We start from the raw sequence: 19,013 nt of genomic DNA on the forward strand, positions 1-19,013 counted from the left end.
AAGCTGAGGGCCAGGGCAGGAGGGGCTGGGCATCTGGGAGAATGTCAAGGCTGCCAACCCACCTGCACCCTACCTGTTGGAATTTCTGCAGGACGGATTTGGCCAAACTCCTGATATTCTACAAAGACCTGAACCAGAGATCCATCATGGAGAGCCCGGCCAACAGTGTGAGTGGTGTCCTTCTGGGACCTGTCCTGGGTCTACAAAGGTGCCCGTCTTCCTGGCCTTGGGGAGCAGAGTCAGTTTATGGGGACCCCACCTGAACGACTGAGGCCCCGAGAAGCCAGCCAGGGCCCCAAGGCAGGAACAAACCAGCAGAGGGAGAAGGGACAGGAGGCCTCTCTGCTGCTTCCCCCAAGCTTGTTCAGAGCCCTTGGGACATGACCTTGAGAAGCAAGGCTGTACAGCTACCTCCTGAAGCCAAAGACCAGGAGGGAGCAAGTCCCGGAGCAGAATCCCTGTGGGAGGCCAACTAAGGGTAGGGTCCATCTTGATGGTGGGGCATGCCCTCCTCCCTTGCAGATCGAGATGCTTCTGTCCAACTTTGGTGGCCAGCTGGGCCTGTGGATGAGCTGCTCCGTCGTCTGCGTCATCGAGATCATTGAGGTGTTCTTCATTGACTCCTTCTCCATCATTGCCCGGCGCCAATGGCAGAAAGCGAAGGAATGGTGGGCCCGGAAGCAGGCACCCTCCTGTCCCGAGGCTCCTCCCCCTAGGCAGCAGGGCCAGGACAACCCGGCCCTCGATATAGACGATGACCTGCCCACTTTCACCTCTGCATTACGCCTGCCTCCAGCCCCGGAGGCCCAGGTGCCTGGCACACCACCCCCCAGATACAATACCCTGCGCTTGGAGAGGGCCTTCTCCAACCAGCTCTCAGACACCGAGGTGCCTGAGGAGCCCTGAGGCGGGAATGGGAAGAAAGAGCTAGTCGTGGTGTGAGGACTTAGTCCCTGTCTCCCAGACACAGAGGGGGCCCTCCTGCTCCCCCGCTCTGGGCTTTTGAGACACTGACTGAAAGCCTTCTGGGAATAAGAGAGGGCTTGGGCAGGTGCCAGAGGACCTGTTGGACCCTGCCCAGTAACACTACCAGCCAGGATGGGCTAGATCCCACGCCCGAACTAAGAGACAGGGCTGAGGATACCGAGCTGGCCCAGGTGAAGGCCAGAAGGGAGCTCTTCACTGGGTCTTGAGAGAGAAGGACACCTTTAAGCCCCAAGCCCAGGGTTTCATCTGCTCCCCTGTCCTGGGCTGGGGCCTAAGGATCTAACCTTAGGTAGCAAGGCTGGACGGCTCCCGACCAATGACCAAAGACAGGAGGAAGCACCAGTCCTGGAGTCGGGCTGTTGGCAAATACATGATCCTCGGTCACCAACACTGGGGCAAGGTGTCCTCTGGGCCCCAGGACAGAGAGCTGGCCCCCGCCCTGGGAGTGTGTTTAGGGTGGGGTGCAATGGAGGGTGTGGTAGGATGATCTACTCTGGGGTTGGGGCTGGGGCCTTGCTCTGGGCAGCTAAGGCAGGTCCCAGGGCCCTTCCCAGACAGAGAAGGGCTAGTTAAAGGGCAGAGCTGGACACTGCTGTCCTGTCGTGTCCTGACCCTTCTTCAGCTGCTCTTGCTTTGGACTGACTCAGCACCACCCTGGGCCAGAATGACCAATGCCACCTCCAATGTCTTGCCAGCCACTGGACAGTTTGTATTCCCACCCTCCAGCTGCAGAGTCGGCCCGAGAACAGGAGGCCGGGCACTGTTCTCAGCCCTTCTATAAATTATCCAAGGGGACAGCAAACTCCACCCCGAAAGCCAAATCCTGGTTTTGCTCATGAACCGAGAATGCGTGGCTATTGTTTTTACTTTTCAAAGAGCTGGAAAAAGAATATATCAAAAGAAGAAGATTGGGTTTCTCTTGACAGTGATAGGAGATTCGAATCTCAGTGTCCATAAATAAAGTTTTATTGGCACACAGCCACACCTGTTCTCTTACACGTTGCTTATGGCCGGCATGTGGGTTCCCACGGCAGAGCTCAGGGGTTAACCCGCAAAGCCAGCCGAGTCTACAGCATTTCTTCAGGCAGAAGGGGGTCCTTCATCCATGAATGGAGGACTGATTTCAGGACTAATCACCACCCAGGGAATGGCTGCTAGTACATCCTGAGTCTTTGTGGAAGAGCAGCTGTGAGGCCCCGGGGACTCCTGGTCCAGCCACCCCCAGGCCTGTGGCTGCAATAGCAACCTCTGCTCCATGTGGTGTTCCCCTGGCCCTCAGGGATGTAACCCTGGCCAGGAACCCAACCAGCCAGGGTGCACTAGATCCCATGGTCAGGAGTCAAGCCAGTCAGCAGAGAGGAGGTCATGGTGACCCTGGGCTGGAGAGCGCTCCCTTGAGGAGGGGGCTCAGAAGCCAGGGCTGATGCAGGTCAGCACCAGATGACAGAGGGCTCCCGGCAGGCTGGCTCCTGTCCAGGCTGGGCAGGAGTGGCTGCAGCCGGTGCCGACAGGGAACTTGCAGTGGATGCTCACCTGGGTGCTACCCAGAGAGGAGCTTCCTCCTCCACCCCCCCACCCCGGGGCCAGCAGAGGGGTGAGCTGTGCCCTCAGATTCGTGGAATTGACCAGCCTGGGCATGATGTCACCCATGGGAACACTTCCAGCAAGGCTGGGTTTGCTGCTGGGCGTGTCCAAGGTAGGGCTGTCAGCATCTGGTTCGGCTGTCCCTTAGCACAGGGGTGGGGACACCCCCTGGCTCCAGCCGGCTGCATTCCTGCCTGGCTCCAACTAAGCCCAACGCTGCCCTTTCTCCTCCCCTCGCCTGTCCAGGCCAGAGGCAGATGTTATCACTCTGCAGAGTCACTTTTCACCCTCCAAAGGTGGTGAATTTAGAATTTTCACCCCCGATACACTATTTGTATCCACTTGGAGGTCTTCCTCAGAGACTACGTGCTCCGAGAGGACAGGAGTGGGGTTTTATCTCTTTGCCTCCAGACTGGGACAGAACTGTTGGCATCTAGGAAAAGTTTGTAGAGCTAATAAAAACAATAAAAGGGCATATTTATTGGGTTCTTATTGTTTGCTGAGGATTCTACTGTATCACTCCACACACATCAGCTCAGGTAACTCGACAGCTTGGGGTTTTGTTTTGGTACCAGGGATGGAACCCAGGGGCACCCAAACACTGAGCCCCATCCCCAGCCCTATTTTGGATTTTATTTAGAGACAGGGTCTCCCTGAGTTGCTTAGTGTCTCAATTTTGCTGAGGCTGGCTTTGAACTCATGACCCTCCTGCCTCAGCCTCCAGAGCCCCTGGGATTACCGGCGTGTGCCACTGCACCCAGCCGACAGCTTGGTATTCTTGCAAATAAAGAAACGGAGGCAGAGAGAATCCACATAGCCACACCACTAGTGACTAGTGGGTCCAGAGCCTGTGCACCTAGCCACTGTGCAAACTGTCTTCTGTAGGGGGGCTTTTCCCCAGAGGGCACTTTATCTGTCTTCAAGGAAGTCTTCTCTGGTCCTTTCTGACTTCAGGCTCATCTTCTTTCCGCCCACTGGCATTCTTGTCCCAGGACAGAGTTGAGGGTGGAAAAGAACAACTTTTTTTCAAGCACTCTACTGACTGAGCCATAGCCCCAGCCCTCAAGACCTCTTTTAAGCAGCTGCCATGATAACTCCATTCGTAGATCATGGGAAAGTTTGTTCTTTATACAGCCCTGGTTTTCTCAAACAATCCAACCTAATGGCCTCAGACTTCCCCCCCTTTCAGGCCCCTGTAGACCATCTCCCTGTGAGTCAGAGGCATTTCCAACTCAACATGCTCCCTGGGAACTGCCCCCCAAGGGAATATTGGATAAAGACGCCAACCTCTCCTGGGGTTGAAAACTCGGGAGAGAGATCAGGGCATGAAGGTAGTGCAAGTCAAGGTGCGGATTCCGGGACCACCGTCCCCAGGTCAAAAGAGGAGAGTTGAGAATGGAGACCGCGGGACCCCAGTGTTTAAGAAGCAGCTGAAGCACGAGAAAGCACCTGAATGAAAGACCAAGCAACATGAGGCTCCCCCCTGCTCATGACTCTCCCAGCCTCTTAGCCTCCCAGCCTCCTTCCTCCCACCCCCACTTCAGGCCACATCAGGAGCATGTTGCCAAAGGACAGACTGGACCGCCACACTTCTTGCTTGATGTCTTCCCTGTAAAGCGCTCGCCATATTCCTTAAGTTGCATAGACCCCCCCTCGACCATCCTCCTAGGTCACACACCACCTTAACTGCCATGCCACACTCTGGCCTCTTCCCCCTCCACTCATTCTCCGCTCACTCACTTATCCTTCAAGACCAGGTACAAATGTCCCTATCTCTGTATACAGTGTTCCCTTGGCTGGGGGGATATCTCCATGCTAAAGCTCTTGCCTAGCATGCACCAAGACTTGGATTTGATCCTCAGCATTAGGGGGAAAAAATAAATAAATAAATAAAAACCTTACTACAGGGCTGGGGTTGTGGCTCAGCGGTAGAGCGCTCGCCTAGCATGTGTGACGCCCTGGGTTCCATCCTCAGCACCACGTAAAAATAAATAAAGATATGTGTCCAACTAAAAAATAAATATTTTTTAAAAAAAGCCTTACTCTAGGTTTTCCTTTCCCAGCAAGTTGGAGTACTACAAATCACTGACAGAATAAGCAAACCTTTCTGTTTTCCACCGTGCAAAAATGGAGGCCCAGTCCAGGATTACAGGCGTGAGCCGCTGCATCCAGCTAAGAAGTTTTCTTTCAGAATAAGTTTCTGATAGAATACTACTCAGCCATCTAAAGGAACAAAATACTGACATAGATGAACCTCCAAAACGTTATTATGCTAAATGAAAGAACCCAGCTGACAAAAAAGGCCATACACTGTGTGATTCCATTTGAAAGTCCCCAAATAGGCAAATCTATAGAGACAGAATGCAGATTTAGGGCTGGAAGCAGGGAAAATAGGTGTTGACTGCTTGATAGGTATGGTTTCCATTTGAGGGTGGTTTGTGTTTTGGAACTAGGTCCAGGTAGTGCTCATATAGTACTGTGAATGTACCAAATGCCATTCAACATTACACTCTGACATGGTTAATTTTACGTTGTATGAATTGTATCTCTGTAAAAAAATTTTCCAAGCTGGGCCTGGTGGTGCATATCTACTATCCCAGCCAACCAGGAGGATGAGGCAGGAGGATTCCTTAAGTCCAGAATGTCAAGACCAGCCTGGGCGACATAGGGAGGTTCCATTTCCAAAAGAAAAGCATTCCAAAACATTATTTAAATGGGAAGAGTGAATCAATTTAAAGAAAAGTAATAGGTGAAACTATAAAGAAAAACAACATACACTGATCATAGACGTTAGGATCGTGGGAGCTACTGGGATGGTCAGGGGAAAGAAGTGGTCAGGGGCACCCCGGACATTTGGAAGACTGACTGGCAAAGGGCTGTTTCTCATGAGCGATGGCACAGACGCCAGTGTGTGAGTCCCTATTTTTTAAAACCACACATGTCTTTTGTGCATGATTTTTTAAAAAAAAAATCCTCAGAAAAGAAATAAAATGATTGAATGGATAAAGAAAATGTGGTGCATATCTACACAATGGAATACTACTCAGCATTAAAAGAGAATAAAATCATGGCATGTGCAGGTAAATGAACGGAGTTGGAGAAGATAATGCTAAGTGAAATCAGCCAATCCCAGAAAACCAAATGCCGAATATTTTCTCTGATATCAGGAGGCTGATTCATAGTGGGGATGGGAGGGGGAGCATGGGAGGAATAGACCAACTCTAGATAGGGCAGAGGGGAGGTCGGAGAAGGGCGTTAGGAAAGACGTTGGAATGAGATGGACATCATCACCCTCAGTACATGCATGAAGAGGCAAATGGTGTGACTCTTCTTTGTGTACAACCAGAGACTTGAAAAATTGTGCTCTAGATGTGTACTATGAATGGAATTGCATTCGGCTGTCACACATAACAAATCAGAATTAAAAAAATAAAGTGATGGTGAGATAAGATCATGTGGACCCTCAAAGCAATCTGACATACCACAGTGAACTGACCCTCAAGGAGACGCCTTCGAGGTGCATCTCTCTGTCTCTCTGACTCTGTCCTCTGCCTCCTCCCCTGAAGCAGCCACATGAAGGGGTAGGCTCTGCATCCCCCGGGGTAGGTGCCCAGGGAACCCCTCCTGCCTGGCCCAGCTCTGCCTTGCTTAGTCACCTCCTAGCAAACTCAGGAGTCGTTCCAGCTCCATCTGTCCCAAGGCAGGACCAGCCCAGGGTGGAGAAGGACCTGGATCATCAGGATTCCTGAGACACGTGCTCTAACTGCAGGCTGCGGGCTGAAGGAGCCTCATTGTGCCATTGTGCCTGGCTGGAAGCTAGAAGGAACAGGAGGTGGAGTGAGACAGACCCAATTGTTCAAATGCTCCCTCACCTCCTCCAGGAACAGACCGGGAGAAATCTTCCCAGCCTTGCTCCTACCTCCAGCCAGACCTGCAAGGTGTTGATTTGACACACTCTGTTGTCCGTCAACTCTGTTAGCTGACGGCGTGTGCTCGGGAATCTGACCACTGTCTTTTGTTCTTTTTAATAACAGGATTAAATGCATTTTTATTGTATTTACACACAAAATAATAAATTTTGTATTAGGAGTCTTGTCTACAAGTAGCAAAAAACAAACGCATCTTGGATTAAGAAATGAATAAATACTCAGGCTCATGTGACTGAGAAATCCATGGGTCTCTAGCTTTAGGTATGCAGGGAGCTTGGGGATCCAGGGACTCAAAAGATAAGAACTCTGATTTATCACTGCTCACCTGTGCTTTCCTTTACGTTATCTCCAGTCCCAGACACTCTCGCCCTACAGTGTGTCAAATAGATACTAGAGGTCCCAGATCTGTGTCCTATGCCTTAGTATCCCAAAAGAAAGGGAGGGCTTCACTTAAAATTATTCCCAAACCCCAAATTATCGAATAAACTTGCATTTGACATACACAGGTCATGGTTCTTTCCTTGAACCAATTGCTGTGACCAAAGGGACAAAATGGTAATAGGTCAGGTCTGGGTTGTGTGTTTATTTTAGAATTGATGGAGCAGCCCACTTCTCAAGAGCCACGTCAAAAGAGAGTGGAGGGGCTGGGGTTGTGGCTCAGCGGTAGAGCGCCCGCCTCGCATGTGCAAGACCCTGGGTTCGATCCTCAGCACCACGTAAAAATAAATAAGTGAAATAGAGGTATTGTGTCCAACTACAAATAATAAATAAATAAATATTTAAAAAGAGAGTGGGGTACAAAGCAATTGCCCAAATGTCATCAGTATTTAGCCCAAATAATATATATGTGCTGTCCTCCAGAAAATTGGAAATTTCAGCAAGGCATAAATAACAAAGACCTGCCATTATTCCACAATACGTCATCTGGGCCATCTTTCATAATTAGAGCATTCAATTCAGCAGGGGCTTTCCCAAGAATGTGAAATGATTCAAGTGCAAACATGAGAAAGAGAAGAAAAGCAAACAGTGCTTTAGTGAGTTAGTAAGGCTGATAATCCACGGTTCCCTGTAAACCTCATGAGCCAGTCAATCCCCAGATCCCTGCCAACCCCGGAGCTAATTTATGCCTTCTTGAAATTTCACCTGCAGCCATTCATCTATCGCTCATCAATGTGCTCATCCATCATCCATCCATTCATCTATTCAACCAACCACTCACCTATTCAATAATTACCTTTTAAGCTCTGAAATTAGACCACCTGGTTCAAATCCAAGTCCTGACTCTAATTATCTGTGTGACTCTGAGCTAGTTACTCAACCCATCTGTGCCTCAGTTGTTACTACATAAGATCGTTTGGAGGATAAAATGAGATTAAGGCAGATCCCAAGTGCTTTGTTGAGAGCAGGGCTCAGGTAAGATTCTCAACAGAGTATTCTAGTCTTGAATGTTCGTCGTTGTTTTCCCAACCTTAGATGTTTACCATATGAAGGCCACGTCCAGGTAGCTGAGTGGGCTATGTTGGGCAAGTACTGCCAGCTACAATTTTTTTTCTCTCTGCTATCCTAGAGGCAGATTCTGACTGTAAGAGCTTTTAGGACCACCAAGATATGTCCTCTGGGACTTCCTAATTTTAAAAAAGCTTATATTCAATTTTTAAAAATAATAATAAGGGCAGCTCATGCTTTGCAACTCCTTTGGGTCAAGGCAGTGGTCTGGGGTCTGGCATTACTAAAACTTCCTAGCTTAAGGCTGGACACCTGATAAATCACCAACTAGACATCAGGGGAGCTCCTGCGTCACTGTAGATCTAGGAAGTGGCACAGAAACAAAGCCAGCCCACCCCTACAAACAATTGTGGAATTTCACGGGCTTATAGACCTCACTGGGGACCAAGAGAGTGTCCTCATCAGTGTGCATCACCAGGGAAAGAGAGCAGTGTTTGGGAAGTCATACTCATTCTCCAGATGGAAAATCGGACTTAGCTTCCTGGGCTGTAGCTTGAGATCTTGGTCCCAGGCTTCCAAGAGCGACTGATGCGTGCAGCTTATGAAATCAGGGGACTACGGTCACCCGGGGACACCAGCTCTGACTCTGTACTGACTCTGACAGGGACGGGATCTGAGTTTGGCAGGAGCCTGAGTCGAGTGTCAGCGTATGTCCAGAAAAGGGCCCGGCCCAGGCAGCATCAGGACCATCTGTGCTCAGGGTCCAGGGCCGAGTTGGTGGCCCGGCCTCACTGTCAGGATGCTTCTTTGCCCATGAGCACTCCTGGGGGTGGGCTTGGCTGTCTCCCGGACCTTTCGTCCCACCTCCATTCCACTATTTACAGCCCTCCTCCTTCAAGGGTCCTGCCAGATCAGACACCCAGCCTTGCTTGCGTGGCCCACCCTCATCCAGGACCCTGGGTCCCTGAAGACTCCTCCCTTACTCCCTGACTTCCTCACGAATCCATGCTTTATCAGGGGCGGCAGACACCCCAGCTCACCTTGGCTTTGGCAGAGGAGCGGGGAGGGGGTATTGTCACTCGATTCTGTGTAACTTGCAGGTGCATCTAGCATGATGGACCCAGGTGTCCCTCAGTCATGGGTGCCATCCCTGTCCCTGCCCCATTTCCTGATCTTGCCTTTATTCTCAGACTGCTTCTCTCCACGGGGGAGGGAGACATCCCCCTCCCTCCAGTCTCTATTATTTTTTTTAGCTCATTCATGACGAGAGAGAGAGAGAGAGAGAGAGAGAGAGAGAGAGAGAGAGAGAGAGAGAGAAATTTCTTCTCAGTAGCATACATGGATCAAACTCACCCGGGGATTCTGATTGGTCCTGCCTGAGTCACATGCCCAACTCTGAACCAACCACAGCAGTCAGAAGATGGTCTACTCTAACTGGTCGTGTCCAGGTCACCTGCCCATCCTTGACTTGAGTTCCACCCAAGTCATGTGGATCCCCAAAGCATAGTGACTGAACAAGTAAGCAGAGGTCTTCGTCTGGAGCAAATCGTACTTGAACTTTGAACAACACACTCAATCAGGAGATCTCACAGTCCCTTGATTGTACTGTTTGGATGTGAGGTCCCCATGTTAGTGCAGGAATGTTCAGAGGTGAAGCGATTGGATTGTGAGAGCTGTGACCTAATCAGTCCATCCTAGTTTGAATGAACTGGGTTGGAAGTAACTCTGTGGCTGGCGGAGGTGGGTCACTGGGCTGTGTTCTGGAAGGATCCGTCTTCCTGCAGTCACTTCCTCTTTTCTCTCTCTCTCTCTCTGCTTCCTGACCCGCGTTCTTGACCCATTCTCAATCTCCAGAGCCCCCCAGCCTTCCCTAAACTCCCAACTTATCAGCTTTCTACCTTATCTTCACCCTCCTCCACCCAGTGTTCAAACACTTCAACTACCCTCCTCTTAACACCTTACCTTTCCACCCCACCACCTTGAATCAGTCCAAATGAGAGTTATTTTCTCTTCCTACTAGTGGGCTCACCAATCACTTTGGGGACAATCATGTAACGGTGCCAATTGACCTAAGTCACATCCTTATGGTAACTATGGTGACTTAGCCTCGTGCTTTCCAAACTTTGATGTGCACGGGAATCACCTATGGTTCAGATTTGGAATGCAGGTTCTGATTTGTGAGATCAGGAAGGAGATGTGCAGTTCTAACCAGCTCCCAGGTAAGGCTGAAGCTGCTGGACCTTGCCCACTTGGAACCCGTAGGGTTTGCCGTTCCTTTACCCACGTGTTCTTCAGGAGATCCTTGAGGTGAGACCCAGCGGGGACACTTGTTAAACCTAAAGATCATTGGAAATCTTCCATGGAATTTCAGATTCAGAAGACCTAGGTTGGATGCCAAGAGGATATGTAATTTTAACAAGTTCCAAATGGCCCTTATCTCTCAGGATGATTGAGAAACACTCTTCTCTTCTTCTGTTTGGTTTGCATGACTCACTTTGGCTTCCGGTTCTTCTCTGTGGTCCACAAGTTCTACCCTTTCCTCATCCCCTAACTCTCAGGCAATGAACTGGTCTCTCTACCTTGCAGAGAAAACTCAAGTGGATCAGCAGGAACAAACTCTTCTACCTGTAAGCTCCACTTACGTCTGCCTGTGTCCATTTCCCTCTGGTCATGGAGAAAGAGGGCCCTCCTCCATCTTGGCCCATCCCACTCTCCTTTCTCAGCCCCTAAGTGGCATCTCCCTTTCCATATTGTCACCCACCTCTCCCACCCTCCTGGCCCCTTCTCTGCCTGTTCAAACTCTTCTTGTTCTAAAATCTCCCTCTTCTTATACCTTATCTCTCTCATCCCTTCACCAACCTTTTTTTTTTTTTTTTTTGAGGGGGGGGGGTTTGCATCTCTCTATATATCCTACAACGTTATAGACACATTTTTAAAAATTTTGTAAAAAAAAAAAAAAGCCTTTTCTTTCCTGAAATAAGTTTAGATTTCAGTATCATTAAACAGGCAACCAACCACTCATCTGCCTTTTCTCTCTGTAATTCTGCCTTTCCTAAATTTTTAAAAAATATTTATGTTTTCAGTTATAGTTGGACACAATACCTTTATTTTATTTATTTACTTTTATGTGGTGCTGAGGATTAAACCCAGGGCCTCACACGTGCTAGGCGAGCGCTCTACTGCTGAGTCACAACCCCAGCCCCTCTCAATTTTTTTAATAAACGGAATTATTTATAAACCAAATTTGATTTTTTAAAAATTTCTGGATTCTTCCACTTAGCATAATGTTTTGAAGAGCCACCAATGCTGAGTATCAAGAGTTCTTTTTTTTTTCCTTTTTGTCCTGTTATGTGTATATATCAGTTTATGTTTCCATTCTCAGTTTAGTATTTACAGATGAACGGCAAAAATAATCTGGAGGGTTCCCATACACCTTTCACCCACCCAGTTTCCTTCGATTGAACTGTCTCAAAGAACCACGGTGTGTCTGTCAAAATGAAGAAATTAGCATTGGTAAAACACCATGCAACGAACTCCAGATTTTATTCAGTTGCACCACTAAATGTCCAAAAAATATATGTTCTTAGTTATACAATACCTAGTCATGGTTCTTTTAAAAATTAAAAAGCATGGTTATAAAAAGAGAAAAAAAATTCAGTCATCAAAACCCATCATCTAGATGAAATTACAGCTGGAATTTTATTGTTTCTCTTATGATGATATATCCATGTTTTTAATATATGTAAATATACATATAACATAAAATATATGTAACATATATTACACTCATTCTGCCTTTCAATCTAATTTTCCCAGTAAGTACTATAATGTCTTCCATGTTAGCAGTTATAGCTCATATTTTTGTAATTTAAATTTTTATCTTAACTTTTTTATTGGTACTAAGGATTGATCCCAGGGGACCTTAACCACTGAGTCACATTTCCCAGCCCCTATTATTTTTTGAGACAAGATCTCACTAAGTTGCTCAGGACTTTGCTTAGTTGCTGACTGGCCTCAAACTCTCAATCCTCCTGCCACAGCCTCTCTAGTCGCCGGTATTACAGGCCTGAGCCACCAATGCTCAGCTCTATTTTAACTTTTTGACAGGTGATAAATTCACAAGGTGCAATATTTAAAAGTCAGGAAAGAGTATGTAGCCAAAATTTCTCTCTCACCCCTATTTTCTTAGATGCTCAACTCTTTTATTTCCTTCAGTATTTTGAAGATCTGAAAAAAAAATGTTAGAGGCCAAAAAGCAAATTCTGGAATGAATAAATCATTTTCCTCAGCCAAACCTTGATTACTCAATATTTAGGGTGTGCCCATTTTTTTTAAATAAATGGCACTAATTTAACATCCCTATTTTTGGCACATCCTTTGCCCAGCTAATTATTTCCTTAGAATAAATTCCTATGGGTCAGGTCAAAGCATTTATGCTTTGTGGGGCGGGGGTGGGGGTGGGGGTGGGGGTGGGGGTGGGGGAGGGGGGCTTTTCAAGTTGCTTTCTGCAAAGATTAGGCACCATTTCCTACCTGTGGGCGCACCCAGGTTATTAGGCTGTACTTAGCAGATGAATCTTCACAGTATTATCATTTTAATCTGCATTCTGTTTGGAACCAGAAAGGTTGGTTCCTGTGTATCCCATGTCTGTTACAGTCAAATTTCTGACTCTCAACTCCTGAATTCATCTGGGATTCACTCTGTCCCTCCCCTGCCAAGACACCCCCAGAAAAACCTGCTAACCAGGCCGACTGGCCCTTTGTGTCCTCATCCTGTTGAATTTTCCTGTCACTGAACATTATAGACCAGCTCATCTTTTTAAAAAAAAAAATGACCGTGGCTAGACTGAGCCTGTTTTTGTTAAATCTAGCTTTGTTTATAGAACTTACAGTTTTACGCGTCCAGTTGAAGTTTTGGCAAACACCTAAAGTCACGCAACTACCTCCAAGATCACATTAGAGACTCTTTCCGTGACCCCAGAGTTCCCTGTGTCTCTTTGCTGACAGTCCCTCTCCGCCTCTGTTCCCTGGCAACTGCTCACCTCCTCTTTATGTTTTTAATTTTGCCTTTTCTAAAAATTTTTTTAATAAATGGAATCATATGGTATTTGTTTTATTTTCTAATTTCTATGTTCTTTCACTTAGCTAATGTTTTGACGGTTCACCAATGTGGGGATAAGTGTGGTTTGTTCCTTTGGGTTCCATTGTGTGGATTTACCAGTTTGCTATCCATTCCCAAGTTATGATTAGACTTTGAGGTTGCTTCCAGATGGGGGATATTTTGAACAAACTTTTAAAAACATTCAAGTATATATGTATAGATATTTTTAAATCCAGGGATTGGACCAATGGGTGCTTAACCACTGAGCCACATCCACAGCCTTTTAAAATATTTTATTTAGAGACAGGGTCTCACTGAGTTGCTTAGGGCCTCACTAAGTGACTGAGGCTGGCTTTGAACTCACGATCCTCCTGCCTCAGAGTACGTAGTATGCTGGAATGACAGGCATGTGCCGATGTGCCCAGCACGTATGTCTTTTTGTAAGCATATGTTTTTATTTCTCTTGGGTAAATTCCAAAGACTGGGTCTGCAGGTCACCACACAGATAGATGTTTAACTTTTGAAGAAGCTGCTCTCTTGTTTTCCAAAACAGCTGTAGCGCATTCCATTCCCATGGGGGTGTGTAAGATTTCCAGCTGTTCGGTATCGTCACTGGCACTTGGTGCCAGTCTTTAACATTTTAGCTAGACTAACAGGGATCTCCTTGGAGTTTCAGTGTGTATATCCTTCATGTTGATGATGTTCAGCATCTTTTCTATATCCGAATTTGCAACTTTTAGTTTAAAATATTTCATTTTAAAAATTGAGCCAGGTATGGTGGCACATTCTTGTAATCCCAGCAACTTGGAGGTTCTGAGACCAGGAGGATCACAAGTTTATATCATATATAGGGTAACACAGTTGCATGGTTTTAAAACATTCAAAAGGTACAAAGGGAAAAGTCTGTCGCCTTCCTATCCTTGGTAATCCTTTGAGTGTGACAGCTGGGAAAACCGAGGCACCAGCAACGGTCCCCCGATTACATAGCTAGAAAGTGGTGGAGCCGGGATCTAAGCCAAGGCCGTCTGGCTCCACAGCCACACCCCTGCTCTCACTTACCTAAATGATCGTCTACCCTGTTCTATCCCAGAACTGACCTACTTCACTTCAGATATCTTAGATATTGTTCCACATGCACCGAAAGGATGCTCCATAGCTTATTCTGCAGGTCCCCTGTTGATGGACATTTCCGTTGTTTCCAACCCTTTGCTATAACAAATCCTGCGGAGATGAATATCCTGTGCAAACGTGTGTGCGTGTGTACAAGCACACCGGTCCAACAGATTCCTAGAAAAGGAATGAATAGACCCAAGGGCGTGTATCTCCTATTTTGGCGTTCCTTTCTTCCCTACATCCTCTCCACCACACAATGAAATGTTTCCATCCCTGCCTGTTTGGTAAGTTTAAAAATATATATATATATATATATTGCCCAAAGGAAATAAGATCTTAGGTTCACACGAAACTCTACATACAGGGCTGGGGTTATGGCTCAGTGGGAGAGTGCTTGCCTGGGGTGGGTGAGGATCTGGGTTCAATCCTCAGCCCCACATTAAAATAAATAAATAAAGGTTAAATTCTTTAAAAAAAAAACCTACATAAAGATATTTATAACAGCTTTATTCATCATTGCCCAAATCTGCAAGCAACCAAGATGTCCTACAGGGCTGAATAGATAAATAAACTGCTAAATGGATAAACAAACACTTCTCTGCACTCCAGCCTAGTAGCTCATCCGTGCAAATTCTAGCCCATGGAGAAGTCAGACACACACACACACACACACACACACACACACGCTGCTTTCCTTGGTCTGAGATTTCTTAGCCTGGCACTGCCGGGCCCTGGCTCACCCCCTGCCCCTGTGAGGCGCTTCCCACTGCTGGCCACACTCAGGGCACCAGCCCAGGCTACAAGAGCTCAGTTTCCCCTCGTGCCTCTCCCTGGGCCCACGGTGACGTCCTGCCCTGTGCTGTTCCAGCCCCGTCCTCCTCATCCCTCGCTGTCTCAGGCCTGGTTCCCTGAAGCTGTGGCAGACGCTGTGCAGGGGCGAGAATGGCCCAGCACTGTGCCTGGCATAGACCTGGCGCTCCATAAATGCTTTCTGAGTGGATAAATGGGCCCTGCCCAGGCTCTGTGGACTACAGGGGCAGACAGCTCAGCAGCCAGAGCTGGGGTGCCAGGAGACGCGCCCCTGGGCAGGCAGAATGCAGGAATTTCTGAGAGCTCCCCAGAGTGTTTCTAGTTTCGGGATCTTCCTGGAACACTCCCTGCCGGAGGAAGTCAGGTTTGAGCTAGAGCCTAAGGCATGAGCTGATCAGCCAAGCCGAGGATGAGGCCAGAGGATGAGCAAGGTTCATTAACAGAGGAAAACTCACTCCACCCCACGGACGGACAGAAAGCAGGGTAGGAGGTGCCACTTCCAGCAGACAGGAACAGAAATGCAGATGTCTGCACCGTACACTGAGCTCAAACCAGGTGAGGGCAGGGACTACCAGGCCATGATTCATTTCAGGCAGGAAGCAGCAGAGGGGATCCAAGTGGCCCTGTGATCTCTGCCAGCTCCAAGGGGGACCGAGGAGGCCAGGGGTGTGGTTTATGGAGAAGCAAAGCTTGGGCCTGCCAGCGTACCCACAAATGCCTTAAAGCCAGGAGCTGTGAGAGGTCGAGCAGGGTCACACCCGAGCAATAAGGGCCATTTATCCAAACCCATAGAGCGTACAACCCCAAGAGCAAGCCCTAATGACAACAGGGTCAGGTCAAAAGTGATTTGGGGGCTGAGCATGATGGCACACACCTGTCATCCCAGTAGCTCAGGAGGCTGAGGCGGGAGGATTCTGAGTTCAAAGCCAGCCTCAGCAACTTAGCAAGGCCCCAAGCAACTCAGTGAGACCCTGTCTCTAAATAAAACATAAAGAAGGGCTGGGGAAGTGGCTCAGTGGTAAGGCACCCCTGGGTTCAATCCCTGGTACCAAAAAAAAAAAAAGAAAAAAAAAGAGTTTTATTTTTTTAATTTCCCCCATTTAAATCTGATTCCTACAACACCCCCATGAAGGTGACCGAGGACATTTGGCACAAAGAAGAAATATCCCACCTCATTGAAGCTGCCTCCCTATCTCTATGGGTTGCTGACTCTCTTAATAGTACAAAGTAAAGGTACAGTAAACATAAACTTTTCCCTCCTTTCTTTGGCTGAGTCAAAAATATTTAAACAGACTCTTTAATCCATCTGAACACCCAACATTGAGCAAACATAGGCCTCCTCCTGTAAAAAATGGGCAAACAGAGAATAATGGCTGGATATATGCAAAGATCTAGCGGGTCAAAGGATACTGATAGGAGGAATGAGAGCAAAAGTCTCTGGATAAGTCACCTGTAAGGCTCAGGGGACAAAATGTAAGAGGAATTTCTAATGGTAGTTACAAGATCTGAAGCTACTGCGTCTCTAAAGCAATGTCAAATAGAAAATTATCCCAGAGCATAAAAATGTTATCTATTGAGTCCAAAAGGGCAGTAGATTTAGAAGAGTTAGAAGATTGTTGCATAAAATCAAGTCAGTGGATCCAAAGAAAGGATTAAGAAATTCTTGTAAAGCCCGGAGAGAAGGAATGAGGGAGAAAAATAAAAGATAAGCAGACTGGAGAAGAGAATGGAGGGGTAAATGTGCATATAATTGGTTCCCTGAGAGCAGAAGAGGAGTGTTGGGATTTAGTGTTAGGAATTGGCTCATGTGTTGAAAGGCTGAGAAGCCCAGGATCTGCTATAAGTTGGAGGAAAGCTGGGGTATAATTTTTATCCAAGTCTCAGGAGAATTAATAGTTTAAGTTCCAGCCCAAGTCTGAAGGCTTAAGAACCAGGGATACCAATCCTCAAGTTTCAGTCTAAGGACAGGAGAAGACCATGAGCTAAAGAGCTCAAATAGGCAGAAAAATCAATTTCTCCATTGAGGACCTAAGTAGAAAAAAAATGTGGAGGAAGGGAGAATTTGATTTCTTTGTTCTTTTAGGAAACTGCTTATATGACATATCCAGAAATAATGTTAAGCCATATATCTGGGCACCCTGTGGTTCAATCAAGATGACATGTAAAATTAACCCTCACATATACTCCTTGTTTTCACAGTATCCTAATGGTTACACAGATTGGCCCTATTCATTATGAGAGAACTGAGCAGAAATACTCAAGTGACATAAATGCTAGGAGGTGAGAATCAATCATTGGGGACCATCGTGGAGGCTAATTGTCACAGACCCAAACTTGGCTTTAATTTTTAAAACCAATGTTAGACATATCCCCCTACTCCTAAATGGAAGTGAAAAAGAAGTGTGTGTGTGTGTGTGTGTGTGTGTGTGTGTGTGTGTGAGAGAGAGAGAGAGAGAGAGAGAGAGAGGGCAACTTTGAAGGTCACACTGAGGCATTTGGACTTGATTCTCCAGATTGGTGTCATTGGGGGTTTTTGAGCATGGAAGCAACATGATCATATTAGTTTTCAAACCATAGTCTATTTGCATCAGGGAAGATAGCAGATGGAAGAGAGTGCCTCAGAGATCAATTAGGAGACTACTGCAATGATCCACGCAAGAGCGCACAAGGGCCTGAACTAAATTGGTGACAGCAGAAATGGATACATTCAAGAGACATTTCCAAATGAGAGTGAGCTGTTGTTACCAAAGTCCAAAATGAGTGTCAACTTTATCACAAAGTTCTATAATACCTGACACCTAACCTTGACCTTAACACAGATCAAAACTCTGACACCAACACCAATGTTTCCATGCAGAGTGCTATGACAGCAGGGTACAGAAACCCAATTTAAGCCCATCTTAAGCTAAAAAAAAAAGGAATTTATTATTTTATATAACTAAAAATACCAGAGAAAGATGACTTGGGTTCAGGTATGTCTTGATCCAGGGGCTTCAATGATTTCAGTAGGGCAGACTTAGTCTTTTGGTCCTTTGGAAAGGCTTTCTTAACTCTGATGGGAAAAATGGCCTCCAACAGCCCAAATCTCATATCTTAGATGCTCAGCAATCTCCAAAAAAATAATTTCTAGCAGCCATGTGTTGAATCCATCTCTGAAGCAATACCCAAAGCCTGGGTGGGAGGAAGCTCTGACTGTCCAGGCCTGTGTGTGTGTGTGTGTGTGTGTGTGTGCGTGTGTGTGGTGTGTGTGTTGATGTCACTTTGAACTACATAAAACCATATATATGCAAGTTTTCAAAGATGGAGCCTCATTCCTCTTCCCTTAAATGTGGACCAAACTGAACCACTCATTGAATCCTATGTGACAGAAGTGACGGTGTAGGACTCCCAAGGCCAGGTCCTAAGACTCTGCCACTTCCTCTTTGCCCTCGCCTGGACGGCTGGTGCTGGGGGGGTAGTTGGCTGCCATGTTGTGAGGATGCTCAAGCAGCTCCCAGGAGGAAGTCCACGTGGGGCTTCCACAAATAGTCCGCACCAATTTGACAGTCAGATGAGCAGGACTTCTGACGAACAGATCGTCCAACCTCAACTAAGTCATCAACGCCTGCAGCTCTGGCTGACATCTCCACTACACCTTCCCAAGGAGCCCTGAACCAGCACTTCCCAGTGGAGCTACTCCTGATCTCATGACTCACAGAAACTATGACAGTAGTCGGTATTTGCTGTGGCTAAAAGCCACTGGTTTTTTAAATTTGTTCTATTTAGTTATCCATGACAGTAGAGTGTATTTTAACATATTATACATACATGGAGTCTAACTTCCATTCTTGAGGTTGTACATGATGTGGAGACGCACTGCTCATGTATTCATATAGGAACACAGGAAGGTGATGTCCCATTCATTCTACTGTCTTTCTTATTCCCTTATTCCCTTCCCTGGTCCCTTACCTTTACTCTCCTTTGTCTAATCCAATGAACTTCTATTCTCCCCTCCCGCCTTATTGTGTGTCAGCATTCACTTATCAGAGAGAACATTCAGCCTTG

General features: G+C 47.0%; 1 protein-coding gene across 1 annotated transcript in view; it reads left to right on the forward strand.

The window, feature by feature from the left end:
• Positions 1-1,799, forward strand: part of SCNN1G (sodium channel epithelial 1 subunit gamma) — a 29,703-nt gene extending 27,904 nt beyond the window's left edge. Inside the window, exons 12-13 of the mRNA XM_081299163.1 lie at positions 92-167; positions 523-1,799. Coding sequence (XP_081155289.1) covers positions 92-167; positions 523-906 — 460 coding nt within the window. The 3' untranslated portion in view covers positions 907-1,799. The remainder of the gene's footprint in view (positions 1-91; positions 168-522) is intronic.
• Positions 1,800-19,013: the final 17,214 nt, after the last annotated feature.

This window comes from Spermophilus citellus, assembly GCF_964194105.1.
Source record: "Spermophilus citellus genome assembly, chromosome: 6".
Classification (NCBI taxonomy): Eukaryota; Metazoa; Chordata; class Mammalia; order Rodentia; family Sciuridae; genus Spermophilus; species Spermophilus citellus.